Below are 17,515 nucleotides of genomic sequence, written 5' to 3' on the forward strand. Positions count from 1 at the left end.
ATTATGCCCTTCAAGATGCCTTTGTTCTTTCTCACACACTTCTGGCCACATTTATTTCCTGTGCTAGACAGGTAGGAACATCCAAAGATGTATTGAGTCTAGCATGGATAGGAATATACTGCTCTTGGCCATACTGACTTTGTGGGTCGCAAGTTTTCTGGCATCTTCAGAGTTTGATCATTGTGCAATAATTTCAGTGTGTTTCTGAAGCAGTCTGCAGTAAGGAACAGGGCTTACTCGAGATAATTCACTGCCTCAGGCTAATAGCTACCCCCATTTGATGGAAAAAGCCAAATGGACTCACAGTGAAATCCATCGTCAACCCAGTAAATTGGAGTGCTGTCTCTTTTAACACCTTGCTGGAGCCTCATAACCTTTGTTGCCTGAGGTGACTACCTTCCTTTGCTTTATAATAGGGGATATATCTATCAGACTTGGATGGTATTAGCTAATTAGAACATAATTGTGTAAGTGGGGGTGTTTACAAAAGTTTTTCTTGGCTTTGTCTTAAAATTCCCACAGTTGTAACTAATATGGCCTAAGAAACTCCCTTGATCTAAATTATGTGAAGATAAATTTCCAATGGAGTTTGCTAGGGAGAGGAGTATGTGGTGAGTTTCAAATGGTTGTTTTTAAAATGATGAAATATACTTTGGAGACCAAGGCCAAGATGATCCAAACTTCTGTTTTCCCGATCACAATATATGGGTGTGAAATCTGAACAGTGAAGAAAGCTGACAGAAAGAAAATTGACACATTTGAAACATGGTGCTGCAAGAGAGCTCTATGAATACCTGGAGTGACAGAAAGACAGGCAAGTAGGTTTAAAATGAAATCAAACGAGAGGTTTCCCTAGGAACAAAAATGACAAAACGGAGGCTATCCTACTTTGAGCACATCTTGAGTAGGTAAAACTCTATGGAGAAGAGATTCATGTTAGGAAAACTTGAAGGCACAAATTAAATAATTAAACTATCACATGAAATGAGTAAACATCATATTGAAAAGCACTTACAACATGAGAGTCACTTGAGGACATCAAAACAGCAAAATGAGTAAGATGGTAACATCTGCATGAAGTGTGAGTGCTATTGGAATGTGTCCGCTCACATCCTTCTGTAGACCAGTTTCCTTCCATCGTGTCTTCTGAGTAGTTCCAAAATGCACACTTAGTATGTTTTCCTTCCAAAATCTTGAAAGAAGCAAAATGTTTCATTGATGTCAAATGGCACAAAATCACTCAAAAGGGTTTTTTTTTTAACATCATCTGAGGTAATTTATTTCAGGTTCATAATACACAAACTCAAAATGTTAATAGCTTTCAATTCAGATAAGAGGAACAGCACCTTGATTAAAACAAAGTAAAGCAAACAGAATGATGAAACAAGAGAGGCAAAAGAAGGCACACTTGATTTCCTTTACTTTTCTAATAGTATTTGTTTGTGTATTTCTCAGTAAGCCACAGTGGTATAGGGTTTAGAGTGTTGCACTGGGACTTGAATGATCTGAGATCTTGTCCTCACTCAGCCATGACAGTCACTGAATGACTTTGAGCTGTTTGACAACAAACCTTACCTACCTCATAGGTTTGTTGTAAGGAAAAACAGAAATGAGGAAGGATAGGTTAAGTGCCTCGAGTGCCTTGCAGACAAAGGCAGGATATAAATATAACTAATGACATAATAGATACTTTTCAAATCTATTTTCTGTCTTTTACACACAGATAGTCAATGATATATTTTGAAAGTCTTTGCAATTAATTTGTTTCTTTGCTTATTTCCTTTTGGAGTGGCCTTGTTTCTATCAGTCTTTGCTAATTCCTCTTTCTCTGTAATTGCCTACCACAGTCTGATATTGGACTTAAATTGTTATCGGTCTCCTGCAATGGTCAGGGATTCTGGCAGCAGTGGTCCAAAACACCAGGGCGGCACCAGGTTTCATAAATTTTTCTGGAGAGTATACTTGCATTCAGCTGTCAGCTTTTCTGCAGAGAGTTTCTCTAGTCTTGCCTTGCCTTTCCTGTTCTATTTCCCCATTTCCTCCTGAAAGCACTCTTCCATATTTAGTCCAGAGTTCACACCAAATATACAACTTATTTATTATATTTCTATATGGAACTTTAGGTCAAGGTACCAACTAAACCACACCCTTGGCTGGTGGCCTAGGGTGAGGGAGAGCTGCCTAGCCAAGAACAGTTAATGGTATTCAAGTATCAGTCTCCTGCATCCATGTCTGCCATTTGTATTACATTCAGCTACGGTCTGTGATATATACATGATACTATATGGCACAGGAAGAGAGATGCGGCACCGTTTCCAGTCTTCTCCAAAATTACTGTTGCTACTACTATTTTGGCCTATTCAGGTAGCATAATAAACAAAATGGATGCACACTCTGTAAATTATGAACAGTATGATGTAAGACTTAGGTTTCATTAACAAATTATTGACGGATGCATAGTACAACCGTGCAGTTATTATTCTTGTCAATTCCTATCAACACTTTGCAGCAGTAGCACACTGTTTTTTGTGCTTGCTGTGCTGAACTTAGGGTTGTAATTTTATTTCTAATTCTATTATACCCATATCAGTAACCACATGATACGAGTGAACCACCAAATGAACATTCAGTTGCTACACCTTACAAGATAATTACAGACTTATTTTTAATCAAGGGATGATTAAAAGAAAGCTTACCTGTGTATGTTTTAAAGTAAATGTTATTTTCTCAGCTGAGGAGAACTTGTGTGGAATGGAACTGATTGTGGCAGCTATAACTGATGAACTTACTGTCTCTGCTTGCTCTACGTTTTCTTTCAGTGAGAAGTTATGTGATGATGAAAGCAGAGAACCAATATTGTTGTAGCGCAGAAACACAACTGCAACAGTGCCTACAAAAAAACCATGCTTAGTGGGTTGTGGGTGGTTATGCCGAAAACAAAACACAAAAAATGAAGGGAAAAAAGCCCTTCAGGAAAGCAATCAACACTATTACTGCTCTTGCATAAAATATACAAAATATTTGCCGAACACCAATTTAAAAATAGTTTAGAGACAGTGAGGCATATTGAAAGTGCACATTCGTCATGGAAAATTAAGCAGATGACGGTATATCTTTCAGGGGATCTGAGTTGTAAGAATATAACTTAGGCAAGAAGGGACAAGCTTCAGATCCCATATATTTTTTCACCTATACCTATCAGCAATTTACCATTTTTATACACTGAGTAATGCTCTAAATGAGAGTGTATTTACTCATGCACAATGTCTTTGCTTCAAGCCCATAATGACAAATGAATAACTATAGTTACTTTTAAAAACATACATAATAACAAAAATGCTCTAATAATACGGAGCATTTATTCAATTTATTTTATTATATTTGTGATTTAACTTTGCGTATTTCCAAGAGTAGACATTTGAGTGTTCCCAGGGATTTAGACTCTGAACTGAAATCTTTGCGTCTCTTTTGGAACTAAAGTCTGAAATGCATTTATTTAGGGTGTTCTGCAGAGATAGGAAGGGGCACTAATCAAACATTGACTAAGAAGTGTAGGAAAAAACAATAAATAATATGCTTGTTTCAGAGTAAGCACAAAATAGAGATGTGTTAGTAACACTAAACTATGGCTCAGCAACTCAAATGTGAGACTTGGGCTGCCAAGCTCCCACTGTCCTTTCCTCCTCTGGCTTGGCTACAAGGAGATCAGAGGTTTTTGCTTCTGTTGTCAACCAGCCATTGATGATCATTATGTTCCAATCCGAAACTCTGGCTAATATTACACTTTTGGGGGAACAAGCCAATGTCATAAAAGGGCTTTGAAGTGGCCTTGTTTGAAAAAGGCTTAATACAGTTTGTGCAGGTTTAGACGTAATTATAAACCATGGTGAGAGAAAAATGGAAGTGAACATTTCTGATTCCTCCTCACAATGATATTGGAAGAGGAGACCTCCACCCCCAGTGCACACACACAATAACAAACCAGGGATGATAATCCATGGCCTTCCAAGTATTTTGGCTTACAACTTCAGTTGCCCTAAGTCAGAATTGCCAACAGCTTAGTGAGTAGGCTAGACTCTAAAGCTTGGGAACCATAGTTAATCCACAATGACTAATGTGTCTTTGAAGATGTATTTATCGTATTTTATGTTTTGAGGTGTACATCTCAGAACACAAGCACACCCACACACCAACATTAGTTAGATAGTCTTAAAACATAAAGAATAAACCAGTGCCAGTTATGCAATCATCAGTCAGATTCATACTCACTTCATAAGGCAATCATTGCTACTATTCTGTGATTGCTAACACACTGCTCCCAGGGAATTGCACCTTCTGCCCATTTAATTCTGGTGGACCTCAAGAGCACATACCTTGTTGGTGAAACATGCAAAAGCTTATATTGCCTGATAAGCATAACACTCATCCTAACAATCTGAATGCAAGTTGCAGAAGTCAATTGGAAGTAGTGTGGGAGCAACCTCTGGAAGGCAGAAAGCATTTTGCTTGGGGTAATCCATGTTGTAAAAAGGAATTCTAGTTTTGTTTTGGGGTATTCATTTTATGTTGTTATTGGACAAGTAAATAATATGAGCAAAGTTTTATTACAAGCAGTGCTATAATGACACATTCATGAGAGTGAGGCACTCACCTCAAAGCCACATCAAAACTGCCCCCCAAGCCACACCTATTTTCAGGATTATGCAACTTATTATTGTACAATAAGAATGAGCTTTGTCATTTTCTTTGAATTTCTGTTGAGTAATGAATGCAAGATGAAAGTATCTCTTTTTTGAGGTGAAACAATGACAGCTTCTAGAAGTTCTTATGATTGTTTTTTTTAATTACATTCATACCCCTATTTCCAGCAAAAAAGCTCCTAGAGTAGCTTATGTGGAATTAATAAGGCAGTTCCTGCCCAGAGGCTTACTATCTAAAAATATAACATACAAGGGGGAAATGGTCGGGGGTGGGGGGGGGGGGAACAGGGAAAAAGAAAACTCAGGCACTAATTGCCCACACTTGTAGAAACGTGTATATTCTCCCAAGAACAGCAGGCTGAATGGACAATCACTGTTTGGTTTCTTTTAATTTTCTGTGACCTCTGCAACCACTGACATTGTGTGTGCAGACATGTGGGAGAGCAGAGTCCATAGTTTAGGGGTTCCAGTTTCTCCAAATTCCAATAATCTTTTATTGTGCTCTTTTTGGATCCATACTGAATCATGTGTCAAGTAGTCTAACTGAGGTAAGAGGAACGTAAGGCTACCAGAAGCCATGGCTAATTTTCCCCATTGGTTCCAGGGAATATTCCAGTTATGATAGTTTCATCTCACTTTAGTCATTATTTTTCCCAAATAATTCTGGGGCTAAGCATTGCTAGAAAACACCTGTTTGCTTCACAGAGGTATAGTTCCCAGAATGGTTCATCAGTCAGTCTGGGAACTGTACCTTTCTGTGTGGATGTCCACTAATGTCACCCAGTACCCTTGGCAAACTACAGTCCCCAAGATGCTTTGGGGAAGTGATGGCTGTTCAGAATGGAATAAAAGTGTTCTAAATGTGTGGTGTGAATGCAGGGGGGCGGGCAGCAAAGGCAAGCTGAGGAGCAGAGGCTGGCCATGTGGGAAAGTTTCACAGCAGACACAAGTGCATGCCTGGCAGGCCTCTTCAGACAGGTGGCTTTCTTCTCAGGAAAACCACCTCTGTTTGTAACCTAGTAGATTCAGGACTCCAACACATGGCAACTAGTAGCCATGAACCAGCAAAACTCATGGGAGCCAGTGGAGTAGGGACAGTGACACTGGCCTTGGGGATCCAGCAACACCTTTGAGGGCCCCCCAGAATAAGTGGGGGCACTCTGACCCCCCCCCCGGGCCCTCTCCAGTACACCCTTGATTGCAAGTGGAAATAAACCTTGAAAAGAGTACCGAAGCATTACTTTCTATGTTAGAAAGTCTTTTCTAAAATAGATTGGCATTTGTGTCTTTGCTGGCGTTCCCTTTGCTGGCGTTCCAACCATTGTTGATGAATTTACTGTCCTGGCTTTTGTGTAGAAAAAGGCTTCCAGACAGGGCTGTTGGACTTGGTTCTATGTCTTATTAACACTAGCGTCCTAACCTTTAGAAATAGATACTTCCTTTTTCTTTGCAAAGACCTTTATCATATCTCCACCCATCTTCACATGTTGAATGAGGTCCATGCGTTGCATATCAAAGGCATACACTTTAAGAGCTGCAAAAGAAAAGGGAAAAAGGTGGGGGAGGGTTTCCCACTGGAAACAACACTTACATCCCAGATTAGCAGTTCTGCAGCAAAGGTGACATTGACCTGCACAGCTATTGCTGATTTCAAAAGCGTTTCAGTGGGGAAGACTCCCTCCTGGCACACATTAATGTGATCCATGTATGCTCTAAATCCTAGGACTTTGTTATTCATAGTAGGCATACATCTTGTAGTTCCCTTTTGTACCTGTTCATTCTTTCCTTGGCAAAATGCAGCCTCTAATTTGTTTTGCATTAAATGAGGCTCCATATAGAATAATGGAAGCTACTTTCCAAAGAGCTTCCACTTTATTAAAAATACATTTCTGAGAGAGAATACCAATTGCAACCTTTAAAAACACGAGAGGATACTATTTATTTTACAATACATTTGTGGGTGAAGTGAATACAGACAAAAGGCATGGAATACTGTAGCACTGCCCTATAATGATATTATAAAAGCAAAGCAATAAACCAACCCAAGAACTTCACATCCACCCAGGACAAAAGCCACATTGGACAGCACTGACTTCTTAAGTTTCTTCTTTGTAGTACAGTCTTTTAATTATGCATAACAAATTGAAATGTCAATCTGGCATTTTGTTAAATAATTTGACTAATGAGCTGGAATTATTTAGCTATACTGTATTTTGCTTAATAAATGGAACACAAAAAATGATATCTGTGGATCAGTGCTTAGCACGTTTTTCAAAATGTAGGATGTAATTCCTGCTGTTCTGGAATATCTGGTTTATGCAGTTATAAAAACAAATAAGTGATATATTTTTGCACAGCATCAGGTGATGTTTGATTAAAGACATTGCTACAACTTGAATGGTCTAGGATTTAGATAGATTGCTACTCTCTGTGGCACTGAACATTTTGCTTTAACTTCATCTCAGATTCCTCTCTGTAGAATATGTTGGTACTGGCCTATCTCACTGGGTTCATATGATGACATATAAGATGAAGTTGTTGGAGTGTAGTTCCCATCAACCCTAGTTGATGAAAGTGGCATCCCTGTCTTAGAAGGTAATGTAGGCAATGTAGTGCAGAGACCCAGCATGTCTCCAAGCACAGCAAAAGCTTGTCAGATGACATGTGCAGCTGCCTTAACTCCTTGGCACAGTGTGCGCACAAATGGCTCCTACCATGCATCAGGAATGCCACTATGTCTCCTGTTTGGGAATAGACTCCACACATGGGATGTAGCTTCCAGAACTGCATGAAAAAAGGTTGAATTTGATAGAGAAATATGGAGAAAATTGAGCTTTGCAAATTCATTTACAAGATTTCCTCTTGAACTAATGGGGATTGGAACTCGGTTAACTACAGTATTTCATATGTTCAAATACTATATCTCAGTTACTGGCATTTTAAACAGTGAAGACTGTGCATATATAAAACATGTTGTATTCAGTGAATTATATCTAATGCTTATCTAAATTAAGAAGACTCTGGCCAGGGCACTCTGCACCCAGGAGTGGAACTGGTGAGGAGGCTTGGGGACTCATAGGAAAAAGGGCTACTGCATGGTACTTTAAGATCTCCTACTTCTGCAACCAGCTATGCCCCTACCTGGACAGGGGTAGCCTGATTTCAATAATCTGTGCTCTGGTGATCTCTAAATTAGATTACTGCAACACACTCTACGTGGTGCCCTTGAAGATGGTTGAGAAGCTGCAGCTGGTACAGAATGCAGCAGCCAGATTGATAACTGAGACTTGAAGGTCTCAACACATAAGATCAGTTCTGGTTTGCCTGCATTGGCTGCCTGTAGGCTTCGAGTCCCACTCCAAGGAGTTGGGCTTAACCTATAAAGCTTTACATGGCTTGGGACTGCAATAGCTGTAGTCCCAACCTACTGTCCCAATAGGTGTAAACAGCCCAGATAACTTTGGTTATGGGCAGTATAGAAATAATAATAATAATAATAATAATAATAATAATAATAATAATAATAATAATGTAATAGTAATAATGCCCTTTTTAGTTTATGGTCTACTCTCAGTAGGACTCACATTGGATACAACTCTATGGGCAGAATCCAACATGGTGCTTACCCACTTCGTTGCTAATTCTCTTCTACCCTGACAAGGAGTGGGTTCTTTTGATTCCATTGCAGAAGCAGGACCCATCATTCACACAAGGGAGATTTAGTGCTTTCTAGTGGAAACCCTAAAGCCCTGTTTTTGGACAGAGAAACATTGGTGGAGCCCTTCTATGTGCACTCTGCTGACTTGTCTCCTTCCAGAAATGAGAGTTTCCCTTCATTTCAGGTTACCTCAGAAGAACTAAATTGAGACTGCACAACCTGTGTGCATTGCTTTTGCATCAAAATCACTGGGGCTTAAGAAAATCAGCATGACACAGAGAAATAAGTGTACTGTTGGCTTCTGCCCTGTCTGAGAAATCACATGCATGCATGGGCATGCTTTGAGCACAGTCTGGGTCCACTTCAGGGTGCTTGTGTTAACATATAAAGCCCTAAACTTCCTTAGAGTGTCTGAAGGAACATCTCCATCCATATGTGGCTACCCATGCTTTAAGAACTTTTTTGGAGGTACATCTCCAGAAGAAGGCAGCTATTCAGTGAGGAACCTTTTCGGCAGTGGTGCCTGTTTTATGGAACTTGCTCCCCAGAGAAGTACACTTGGCACAGAAGCTGTACATGTTCTGGTGTCAGGCAAAAACATTTCTATTTGCTCAGCATGTTAATGGTTAGATGACATGTCATTAACTTCTGTAGCCTAGTCTTTACTTCTTAGTTTAGTTTATATTTGTTTTTACCGGGATTCTCTATTTAATAACTTGTTTAATTATGTTGCAAATTGTTTTGCTTGCTTTATCTTTTGTTTAATTGGAATGTATTATTGATTGTTACTTTGTTTTAATTTATTGTATTATGTTTGGGATTTTGTTGATTGTAAACTGTTAAGAGAGCCAACATAACTGAGTGAATGGTATATACATTTGTTAAAAATAAGTAAGCACATCTGAAAGTGATACAGCCTGTGAAGAAACCCTTTGAAAGTGTAGGGATCTCACACTCACAAAACTCCAGTAAACAGCCCCATTTACAAGCGCTATTGCAGGACTGGGCTAGGGTCACCAAGAGCTTATGATAAACAGCTCATGATTGCATACAATGTTTATTTATTTATTTAGAAAATTTCTATGCCGCCCCATGTTGTTAATGTTGCTTCACAATGGTATAAGGGATGCAAATTTGTTTTCTCCATTGGTGACCCATAGTAAACCTCAGGCCCATTCGTGTATGTCCAGTCAAATGCAGAGGTGATTGATAATTTGGACAGAGTCAAAAATGGGTGTCTGGCCACTGGTAAGTCCAGACAATTCCTTTTCAACGCATGCATGAAAATATAAGTAAACCATATTCAAAGACAAGACATCATCTATATTATTTTTTTACCACCCTGGGATATCATCTGCATCTATCAGATTTTATGAAGTTGAAAGCAAAAGCAAAAACAAAAACTAGCACTTCTAATGTCAACATTGTGTTCTGGAAGTAAACAAGAGCATCAATTAGTCTGCAATATAATTTGTTTTATTCTGCATACCCAAATCACTAGCATTGATCTCTACTTCTGTCAACTCTTGGAAGTTCTGCGATATACGAGAGACTGTTTGTTCTGCAGTGTCTATCAGTTTAGTGAGACTTCTTCGTCTGTTATCTGACGGGATAGCTTCCCACACTGCAGTTCTGCCTTTCTGAACAAAATTGTTCACAGTATTAACAAGTTCCTGTTAGATTAAAAAGAATTCTGTAAGAGAAATATACTGCAATTTATAAATGGCAAAAAAATTAATACCAAGGCTTGAGTCACTTACATAAAGAGTTTGATTAGAGAGCATTTCATTGTCAAGAACCATATTATTTATGGTGCTTAGCAAGGGACAGGATTCATATAATGCTTCTACGTAGGAAATCACATTGACTGGTGAAATTTCTCCTACTGTGTTCATATTGATTTCTTGTAATATAGCCAGGGGATCTTTTATTTTTCTAATCTGAAAGAAAGTTTAAATCATTATGCATGGCATTTGTAATATTCAAACTCAAGTGAAGATTTATAAATATGAGTCAACAAGATTCTGCTGTAATTTTCCATGAAGGAGTACAGGTAAACCTAGTAGAGTGAATAAATCTTGGATGTGGAGTGAGAAGGCCTGTATTCAAGTCTCAGCTAAGGATTACTGGTAATTTTGGGTAAGTCACTGGCTGGGTTCCAATAACACAATAACCTACACTTGAGGGTTGTTAATGGGTTGTTGTTGAACTGTGGGTGTTTTTTTGAAATTGTGCTAATTTGTTATCTGAACCCAGATAACAGATTTTCTTTTAAAGCTCCATGGTGAGCAATCCACTGTTCAGAACCCGAAAAAAAACCAGGGGTTCGCTTCATTGATTGTTGGGTTGCAAGTGGAGATGCTCATTTCTGGAAGGAAACAGGTCAGTGCAGTTCTTTCACGTGGCGTCTGCCATCAGCCTCTTTCTATAATCTGATGTTTCTACTAGTTTTGGATTGTCCCAAAAGTGCTCAGTTGCTGGTTTTGGCATAGGAACAGAAACATAGATCAAAAAATAATTGTACCAGTGAAGCCCACAAATGCACTGGAAGCTTCTTAAACTTTTTTTTGCAGTAAGGGAATGATTAGAAAGAAGCAGTTATAATACAGTTCAAAGATGTTCTATAGCTTTCCAAAAGGATAGGTCCCAGTTTCATATTCAGAAAACCAACAGTTTTTATAGGATGCAACAGTGTAGAGTCTCAGAGTCTTTGACTACAGTAACCCTGGCAACCATCTTAACCATCCCTCTGAGTTTCTTCTTTGCATGCTGCATGCGGATGCAAAAGTGCCCCCAACTTCTCCAAATATTAGCTCTCTACTTCATCACAGAACTATGAAGCAGGTGCCTATTAAATGTTTTCAAGGCCTGTTGGCCACTTCAAATCCAAGTCATTCCATTCTGGTCAATGACTCTGAAATATTGTAATAAATGTCTTTAATAGGATTGCAGATGACCTACAGCATATAAGGCAGAATGGCATGTGATGCCACTGCAGCAGTAGAGTAGGCGCAGAATCATTATAAATAACATTTCAGGAGAGGGGGGAATGAAACTCATTCATGATTAATCTATACACAGTTTACTTACCTTAGCTAAAGTTCTGTTAATATTTTCAGCAATACATTCATTATTCAGTTCACATTTTGCTGTTGGAATTTCTGTTGAAATTTAAAAGGAATCTGATTAGGATACACTAACATTGTCATTGCACACAGCTAATAACCATTTAGTGCAGCTTTCTCTAAGCTGGCTACTTCTAGGGTTGACCTACCGCAGCCAGCCATGTTGCCTTAGTAGCTGATCCCCAACTTATTAGATGGGTCCACCTTACCCCATTTTCAATTTCAGGAATATCTCCCTACTCCTTTGTAAAACCCTGCATTTTGTTTCTTTTCAATTTAGATTGGATATACATGTGGTGCTCTGAATGTCTGAACACATACCTAGTTTCATGTCTAGTTCTGAATGGTAGACTAAAAATAAGTTGGCCGAAGAGGACAAGGGCCCAAGGGACATGTATGAAACAGAAAGTGCATTCCAGGCCTGCTTTAGAAAATGTTACCCATTGCTGGTAGTGGCAGAAGAAGTGCGGGGAGGGATCTGTGCACCATTGCCTTCAGGAATGGTGAGGGACACTGTCCCATTTCCAGAGCTGCAGAAAGATTCAGTTGCCAGTTCACTCAGCTTTTCAATTGCCAGTTCAGTCAGTTATGGAATGGGAAGGAGCACCTCCTTGCTGGTTGCCTCATGCAGCAGAATAATTTGGGCCAGCTCTGGTGAGCATGAATGTCCCATCTGCTGGGAATTATGCTCCACAGATGAATGGATTTGAACACTGATGACATGAAACAGATTTCTTGGGAACACTGGCCACTGTCCTCATTTCTCAATTTCCCACCAGCAGGCACGCGGTTTAGTTTTGTTTTTAAAAAAAGCGCATTGTCTTTCAGTTTTTAAAGTATATGTGTTAGCTATAACATTTAGTCAGAAATCAGTTTGCTCAATATATGAAAGTCACCTTATTAATTAAAAGACAATCAAGTACCATTTTAAAAAACACAATTATTTTGAATGTATAAATTTACAACAAATTCACAGAGGGAAGCCCATTTTTCAGAAGACACCCTCCTCCTAGTCCTGCTCATGATGGTAGCATGTCTGAGATGGCACTGACACTCAAAGGATGGTAAAGAAGGCTTTAGCAGCTGTAATAGCTTAATAGATTAAAAGGAACACATTTATTATAACATATATTTTAATGATGTGACAGGCATTGATTTGTATTCTGCTTGTGTGTGAAGAGACTTTAATTGGTTGTCTATGTCTTGCACATTTAAAGAAATGTGTCTGTAGATCAGACTAAACATTACACTAAAGGTTTAGCTGACCCATATGAAAATTAAACATGTAGTTGCTTCTCTCCTTTTACTGCAGTGGGTCTTATCCATGTTGCAACATTATGCTTTGCTCTACCCAATCAGCAACAGGCAGTTATGTTGAGTGAAGATCTAAGGAGAGATACAGGAATTGTTATGTCACAGCATGAAATAATTTCTAACAGATGTTACTGAGGCAGAGCTAAATGTGTGGTGAACACATATTTCATCCAGTAGCCAGTACAGACCAAATAACTAGTGGGCAAAAGTATAAAGGCATATCTATGGTGATTTGGTGAAAAATGAGGGTAAAATATATAAGCAAATGACAAGCAAATATGATTTCACTGTTCTAAATAATCAAATGGAAGGGAAAATTTGACTTTTGTCCATGTACAACAGAATTCTGGGATATAAAGGTTTATTGATTATAACAGGCTATGTCCACTTACATCATGTATTTGCCTTCTGAAGTAGTGATTGGCACAGAATAAGAGAAAATAATACCTTTAGGTTATAATACAACACAGTTGCTTCTATTTTTCTTCTCCTTCTTTAAACGATCTATGAATTCAGTCTTTCTACTTTTTCATATCCAGCTGATTAATCTAACAGAAGATTCATGGAAGGCACTGTGGGCCTCTCAGAAGATATGGTAACACACAAACTATAATATCATTTACCTTGGCAGAAAGTGCCATCCCTTGCCTTGAACTGCAATTTTCCTGTGGATGGTCGATAACCTGCCTTACAGGAGCAGTTATAGTCTCCATACACATTTTCACATTTCGCATGGTCTCCACAGGTAGCAGTTACTGGTTCATTGCACTCATCTATATCTGCAAATATTGTGAGAAAATGGGGTAAAAACAGATTTACATGCTAACACCTTTACTCATAGCAGCCCGACATACGGCAGGCAATTTCATGTCAAGATTTCAAGAGTCTGTAGGTGGACATGTTTTAAAGTGTTATAAACTATTCATCGCATGTAATGGAAGCATGCTTAACTGTCATAACACCATGCAGGAAAAATTTCAAGGTAGCAAGAGCAGCTTGTAACTTTCAAAGCAGAGATGGAGATCAGGGTATGGCTCAAGCATGAACCCATCTTGACTGTGTTCAGGCTACCTGCAGTTTTTCTCTGCACTCTGTATAAATGCATTCTGTGTATAGTCAGGTATACTTTTAATCATTATTATTAAAGAAGTGTTCTAGCCTCAAAATGAGACATTCAGCTAAGAGCTCTAGTAGGCCCCTGTTTAAAATCAATCCCTCAAGCTGAGCTTATGCTTTGAGTGTGCAAACACAAAGAATGAAATCTTATTCTTAAAAGTATTTTTAATGTAATGACTCTGTGATGCATTAATTATAATAGCAAAATAAAATTCACATCATACTGAGCTAAATGAGATCATTCCCTAATTGTTGAAAAGACTGAAGAATCTGCGTTTTCTTTAATGTGTCAAACATTGTGAAGTCCAAACCTCATTTAATATCCATAACCGTATAGACAAAATTCTCTAAACTGGTGTTCTCCAGAAATTTGGGGTTTCAACTTCCATGAAATCCACCCAGCTTGGCAAATGTTGAGGAATGCAGGGAGTGCAGTCCAAAACATTTGGAGGGTGCTGGGTCAGAGAGACTGGTATGGACTGCTTCAGAGAGGAGGGTAGTGCTTCAACTTTTTCTTCTCACAAAGGTAAACGCAATGAGAATACATTGTGCTGGCTGTTGTCTCCATCATTCGTTTCCCTTATTTCTTATCTTTCGTCAGCTCCAACACTTTGAATAATTAAGAGGGATGCCTGCAATATTTTTCAACTGGCTTTTAACTGATGTTATTTCTAAGGGGCATTTAATATCTCAGATAAAACTAGTAGAAAGACAGTTATTTTTTTAAGATTGTGGTATAAACTTGAGTAATTCAGCAATGAGTACCATATTATTTACCTTTCCAATAAGTGGTATCAATAAAGGCAACAGAGAAATTACCAATAAATGTTAGAAGCACAAGACTATTTCAGTTTGATATTGAGAGTCCAAGAATGTAAATGAAAGAATGAATGAATCAGGATGGATGATGAATCAGGAATAGACGATGGTTGGAACAAATATATGCCTGTAAGTAGAAGTGCTTATCTGAAAAGGGCTAGATCATTTGTAAATTGAGCAATGCAATAAATTCTAGGAGAAAGATGCCACAGGAGAATAAAAAAGCCAGTAAGCTGAGGCAGCCATATGAAGTGAGTTAGAAACTTAGAACTATGAGGCCATAGACCTAGAATCAAGACCAAGTCAGGCATGTTAGTGAAGGCCCACTTGGGCCTTCTGAGTTGGGCACTCAAGATTTAGAACTGTCCTAATTATTATTATAATTTTCCTTAATAAAAACTTGATTCTTCCTTCTGAACTCAGTAGCCTTGCAGTTACTAGGAGATCTTAGGACTCACTCCTTTAGTAAACTAATAAGGAACATAGCATGAAGACATCAGTCTTTTTAACTGGTGTCTTTTAACAGAGGCTGCCACCTTTTCATCAACAATCTGCTCATGATTTTCATTAACTCCAGAGCCCAAAAAACACCATGCCATCCCTAATCCTGCACAAAAGGCAGGTTGCTTACCTGTAACTGTTGTTCTTTGAGTGGTCATCAGTGCATCACACATATAAGGGTGCTATGCCTGCGCAGTGCCTGTTGCTGGGAAGATTTCATAGCTTCAATGGTTTTTGGTAGGAACTCCGCACCCCCCTTCCCCTGGTATAAATGAGTGGAGTCCCCACCCAATCGCCAGTCAACTTGTGACTGCGTTCGCTGTGCCTCGGGCTCCTTTGCTTGCTTTCAATTCTTGCCTTGTATTGTACCCTTTTGCATTGTATTGGCCCTTAATTGACTTCTTACTTCTACTTTTGCCTCTTTTCCCATAATTTTCCGTTTCTCTACTCCTTTTCACTTCTACTTCCTCTTCTTCCCCACCTTTCTTCACTCAATGCTATCCCCCCCACAAATGATTAAAAAAACCCAAACCCAAACCCTTCTTTCATCTCTCCTCGCCATTCCTATCTCCTACTTCTGCATTCTGCAAGTGTGGGTAAGATGGCGCAGCTGAAGGAGCAGTCCTGTCTGGCTCTGACGTCTAATCAATAATGTCTTGTGAACGTGCATGGGGTTGACCATGTAGCAGCTTTGCATATGTCCTGTACTGAAATGCCTTCACGGAGGATGGAAAAGGCAGCAACGGTTCTTGTAGAGTGTTCGTTTGAAGTGATAGGCAAGTCTAGTTGGGCTAGGTAGTGCCTTGGAGACCACCAGCAGTTCTAGGTAATTGATGTGCTTTGTGGCTTTGTGGCCAGTCCAGATGCTCTGAGTCTAAATAACATGTGTGTGTGCCCCATCCCATCAGGGAAGTGTTGATAAAAAGGGTTACGGTCAGTTCCGGAGATCCGAACAGCACGCTTTGAGTCAGGTTGGTGTCAGTTGTCCACCAAGATAGAGTTCATAGAACTGAGTACAGAAACTGTAACTGTCAGTAGGGTGAGTCTTGCTCTGGGCAGAAGCTGTGGTTGAACCATAGTTGGAGCAGTCACATCCACAGCCTTGCATTTGAAACCACTGAAACCATAGATGCCATATGACTGAGAACCTGTTGGATGGAAAGTACTGTGACAGTCCGTTTTCAGATGAGGGTGTTCACACATTGCATAAGTCTGAGTCCAATCAGGAGGGAGGTATGCCCACGTGAAAGTTGAGTCTAGTTGTACTCCAATGTAATTGATAACCTGGGAAGGAACGAAGCACAACTTCTCAGTATTCATGCAGAGTCTGAGTTGGTTGAGTAAGGAGCAAGTTGTTCTAATAGCAGCCAAAAGGTCCTTCCTGGAGATTGAGACCAGGAAGGACCTTTTGGCTGCTATTAGAACAACTAATCATCCAGGTATGGGTAAACCTACACTCCCTGAAGTTGGATGTGCACACAAACCAGGGCCATATATTTGATGAACACCCTCACTGCGGTAACGAGGCCAAAAGGAAGAACATTGAATTCATTGACCTTGGTACTGACAGTGAATCTTTGGAAGCGCCTATGAGATGAGTGGATGCTTATGTGGAAATAGGCATCTTTGAAGTCCAAGGATGTGAACCAATTGTCTTTCCCAAGCAGCAGAAGAATATTCTGGAATATGGTCATCCTGAATTTGTTTTAATAAATTTGTTAACTCCATGCAAGTCCAGGATGGGACGGATACCCCCATCCCTCTTCGGTACTGTAAAGTACCAGAAGTAGAAACTATGCAGTCCCTCAGAGTGAGCAACTCTTCAGATTGCTCCCTTATGAAGCAGCTCAGTGACTTCTTCCAGAAGAACTGGTGAGGCTGTCGTATAGCAGATTGCCCCGACAGGAGGCACAGTTTCAAACTCAATTTTATATCTGTGGTCTAGGATGGACAGAACCCAACAATCAGATGAGATGGACTCCCAGATGGGGAGATGATGTTGCAGTCTGTCCCCAAAAGGGAGGGGGAGGGGGAGTTCAAGGAAAGAGAGGAGGTTCACACACTCGGTCAGCACTGGTGTTAGTCATTGTGTCGTGAGGGGCAGCCTGGTATGTAAACATTCCACACATTCTAGAGCAATAAAACTAAAGTCCTTTAATGCTAATTGTCTACAAGACTTACAATTCTATAGATAAGTTCCCTAATAGCGGTCCTTGCTAAGCAGATGTCAGCCCCATAATGGCTTCTCTTCCTGAGCCCACGTGGGATCATTCTCCCAAGTC

At 39.5% G+C, this 17,515-nt stretch overlaps 1 protein-coding gene across 1 annotated transcript in view; it reads right to left on the minus strand.

Moving 5' to 3' along the window:
- ADGRL4 (adhesion G protein-coupled receptor L4) overlaps positions 1-17,515 on the minus strand; it is a 119,824-nt gene that overhangs the window by 32,363 nt on the left and 69,946 nt on the right. The window contains exons 4-10 of the mRNA XM_044432606.1: positions 13,421-13,576; positions 11,449-11,519; positions 10,119-10,298; positions 9,848-10,031; positions 6,121-6,234; positions 2,697-2,890; positions 1,016-1,192 (exon numbers count right to left, since the gene is read on the minus strand). Of these exons, the coding sequence (XP_044288541.1) occupies positions 1,016-1,192; positions 2,697-2,890; positions 6,121-6,234; positions 9,848-10,031; positions 10,119-10,298; positions 11,449-11,519; positions 13,421-13,576 (1,076 nt within the window). The remainder of the gene's footprint in view (positions 1-1,015; positions 1,193-2,696; positions 2,891-6,120; positions 6,235-9,847; positions 10,032-10,118; positions 10,299-11,448; positions 11,520-13,420; positions 13,577-17,515) is intronic.

This window comes from Varanus komodoensis, unplaced genomic scaffold, assembly GCF_004798865.1.
Source record: "Varanus komodoensis strain SLA01 unplaced genomic scaffold, ASM479886v1 scaffold24, whole genome shotgun sequence".
Lineage (NCBI taxonomy): Eukaryota > Metazoa > Chordata > Lepidosauria > Squamata > Varanidae > Varanus > Varanus komodoensis.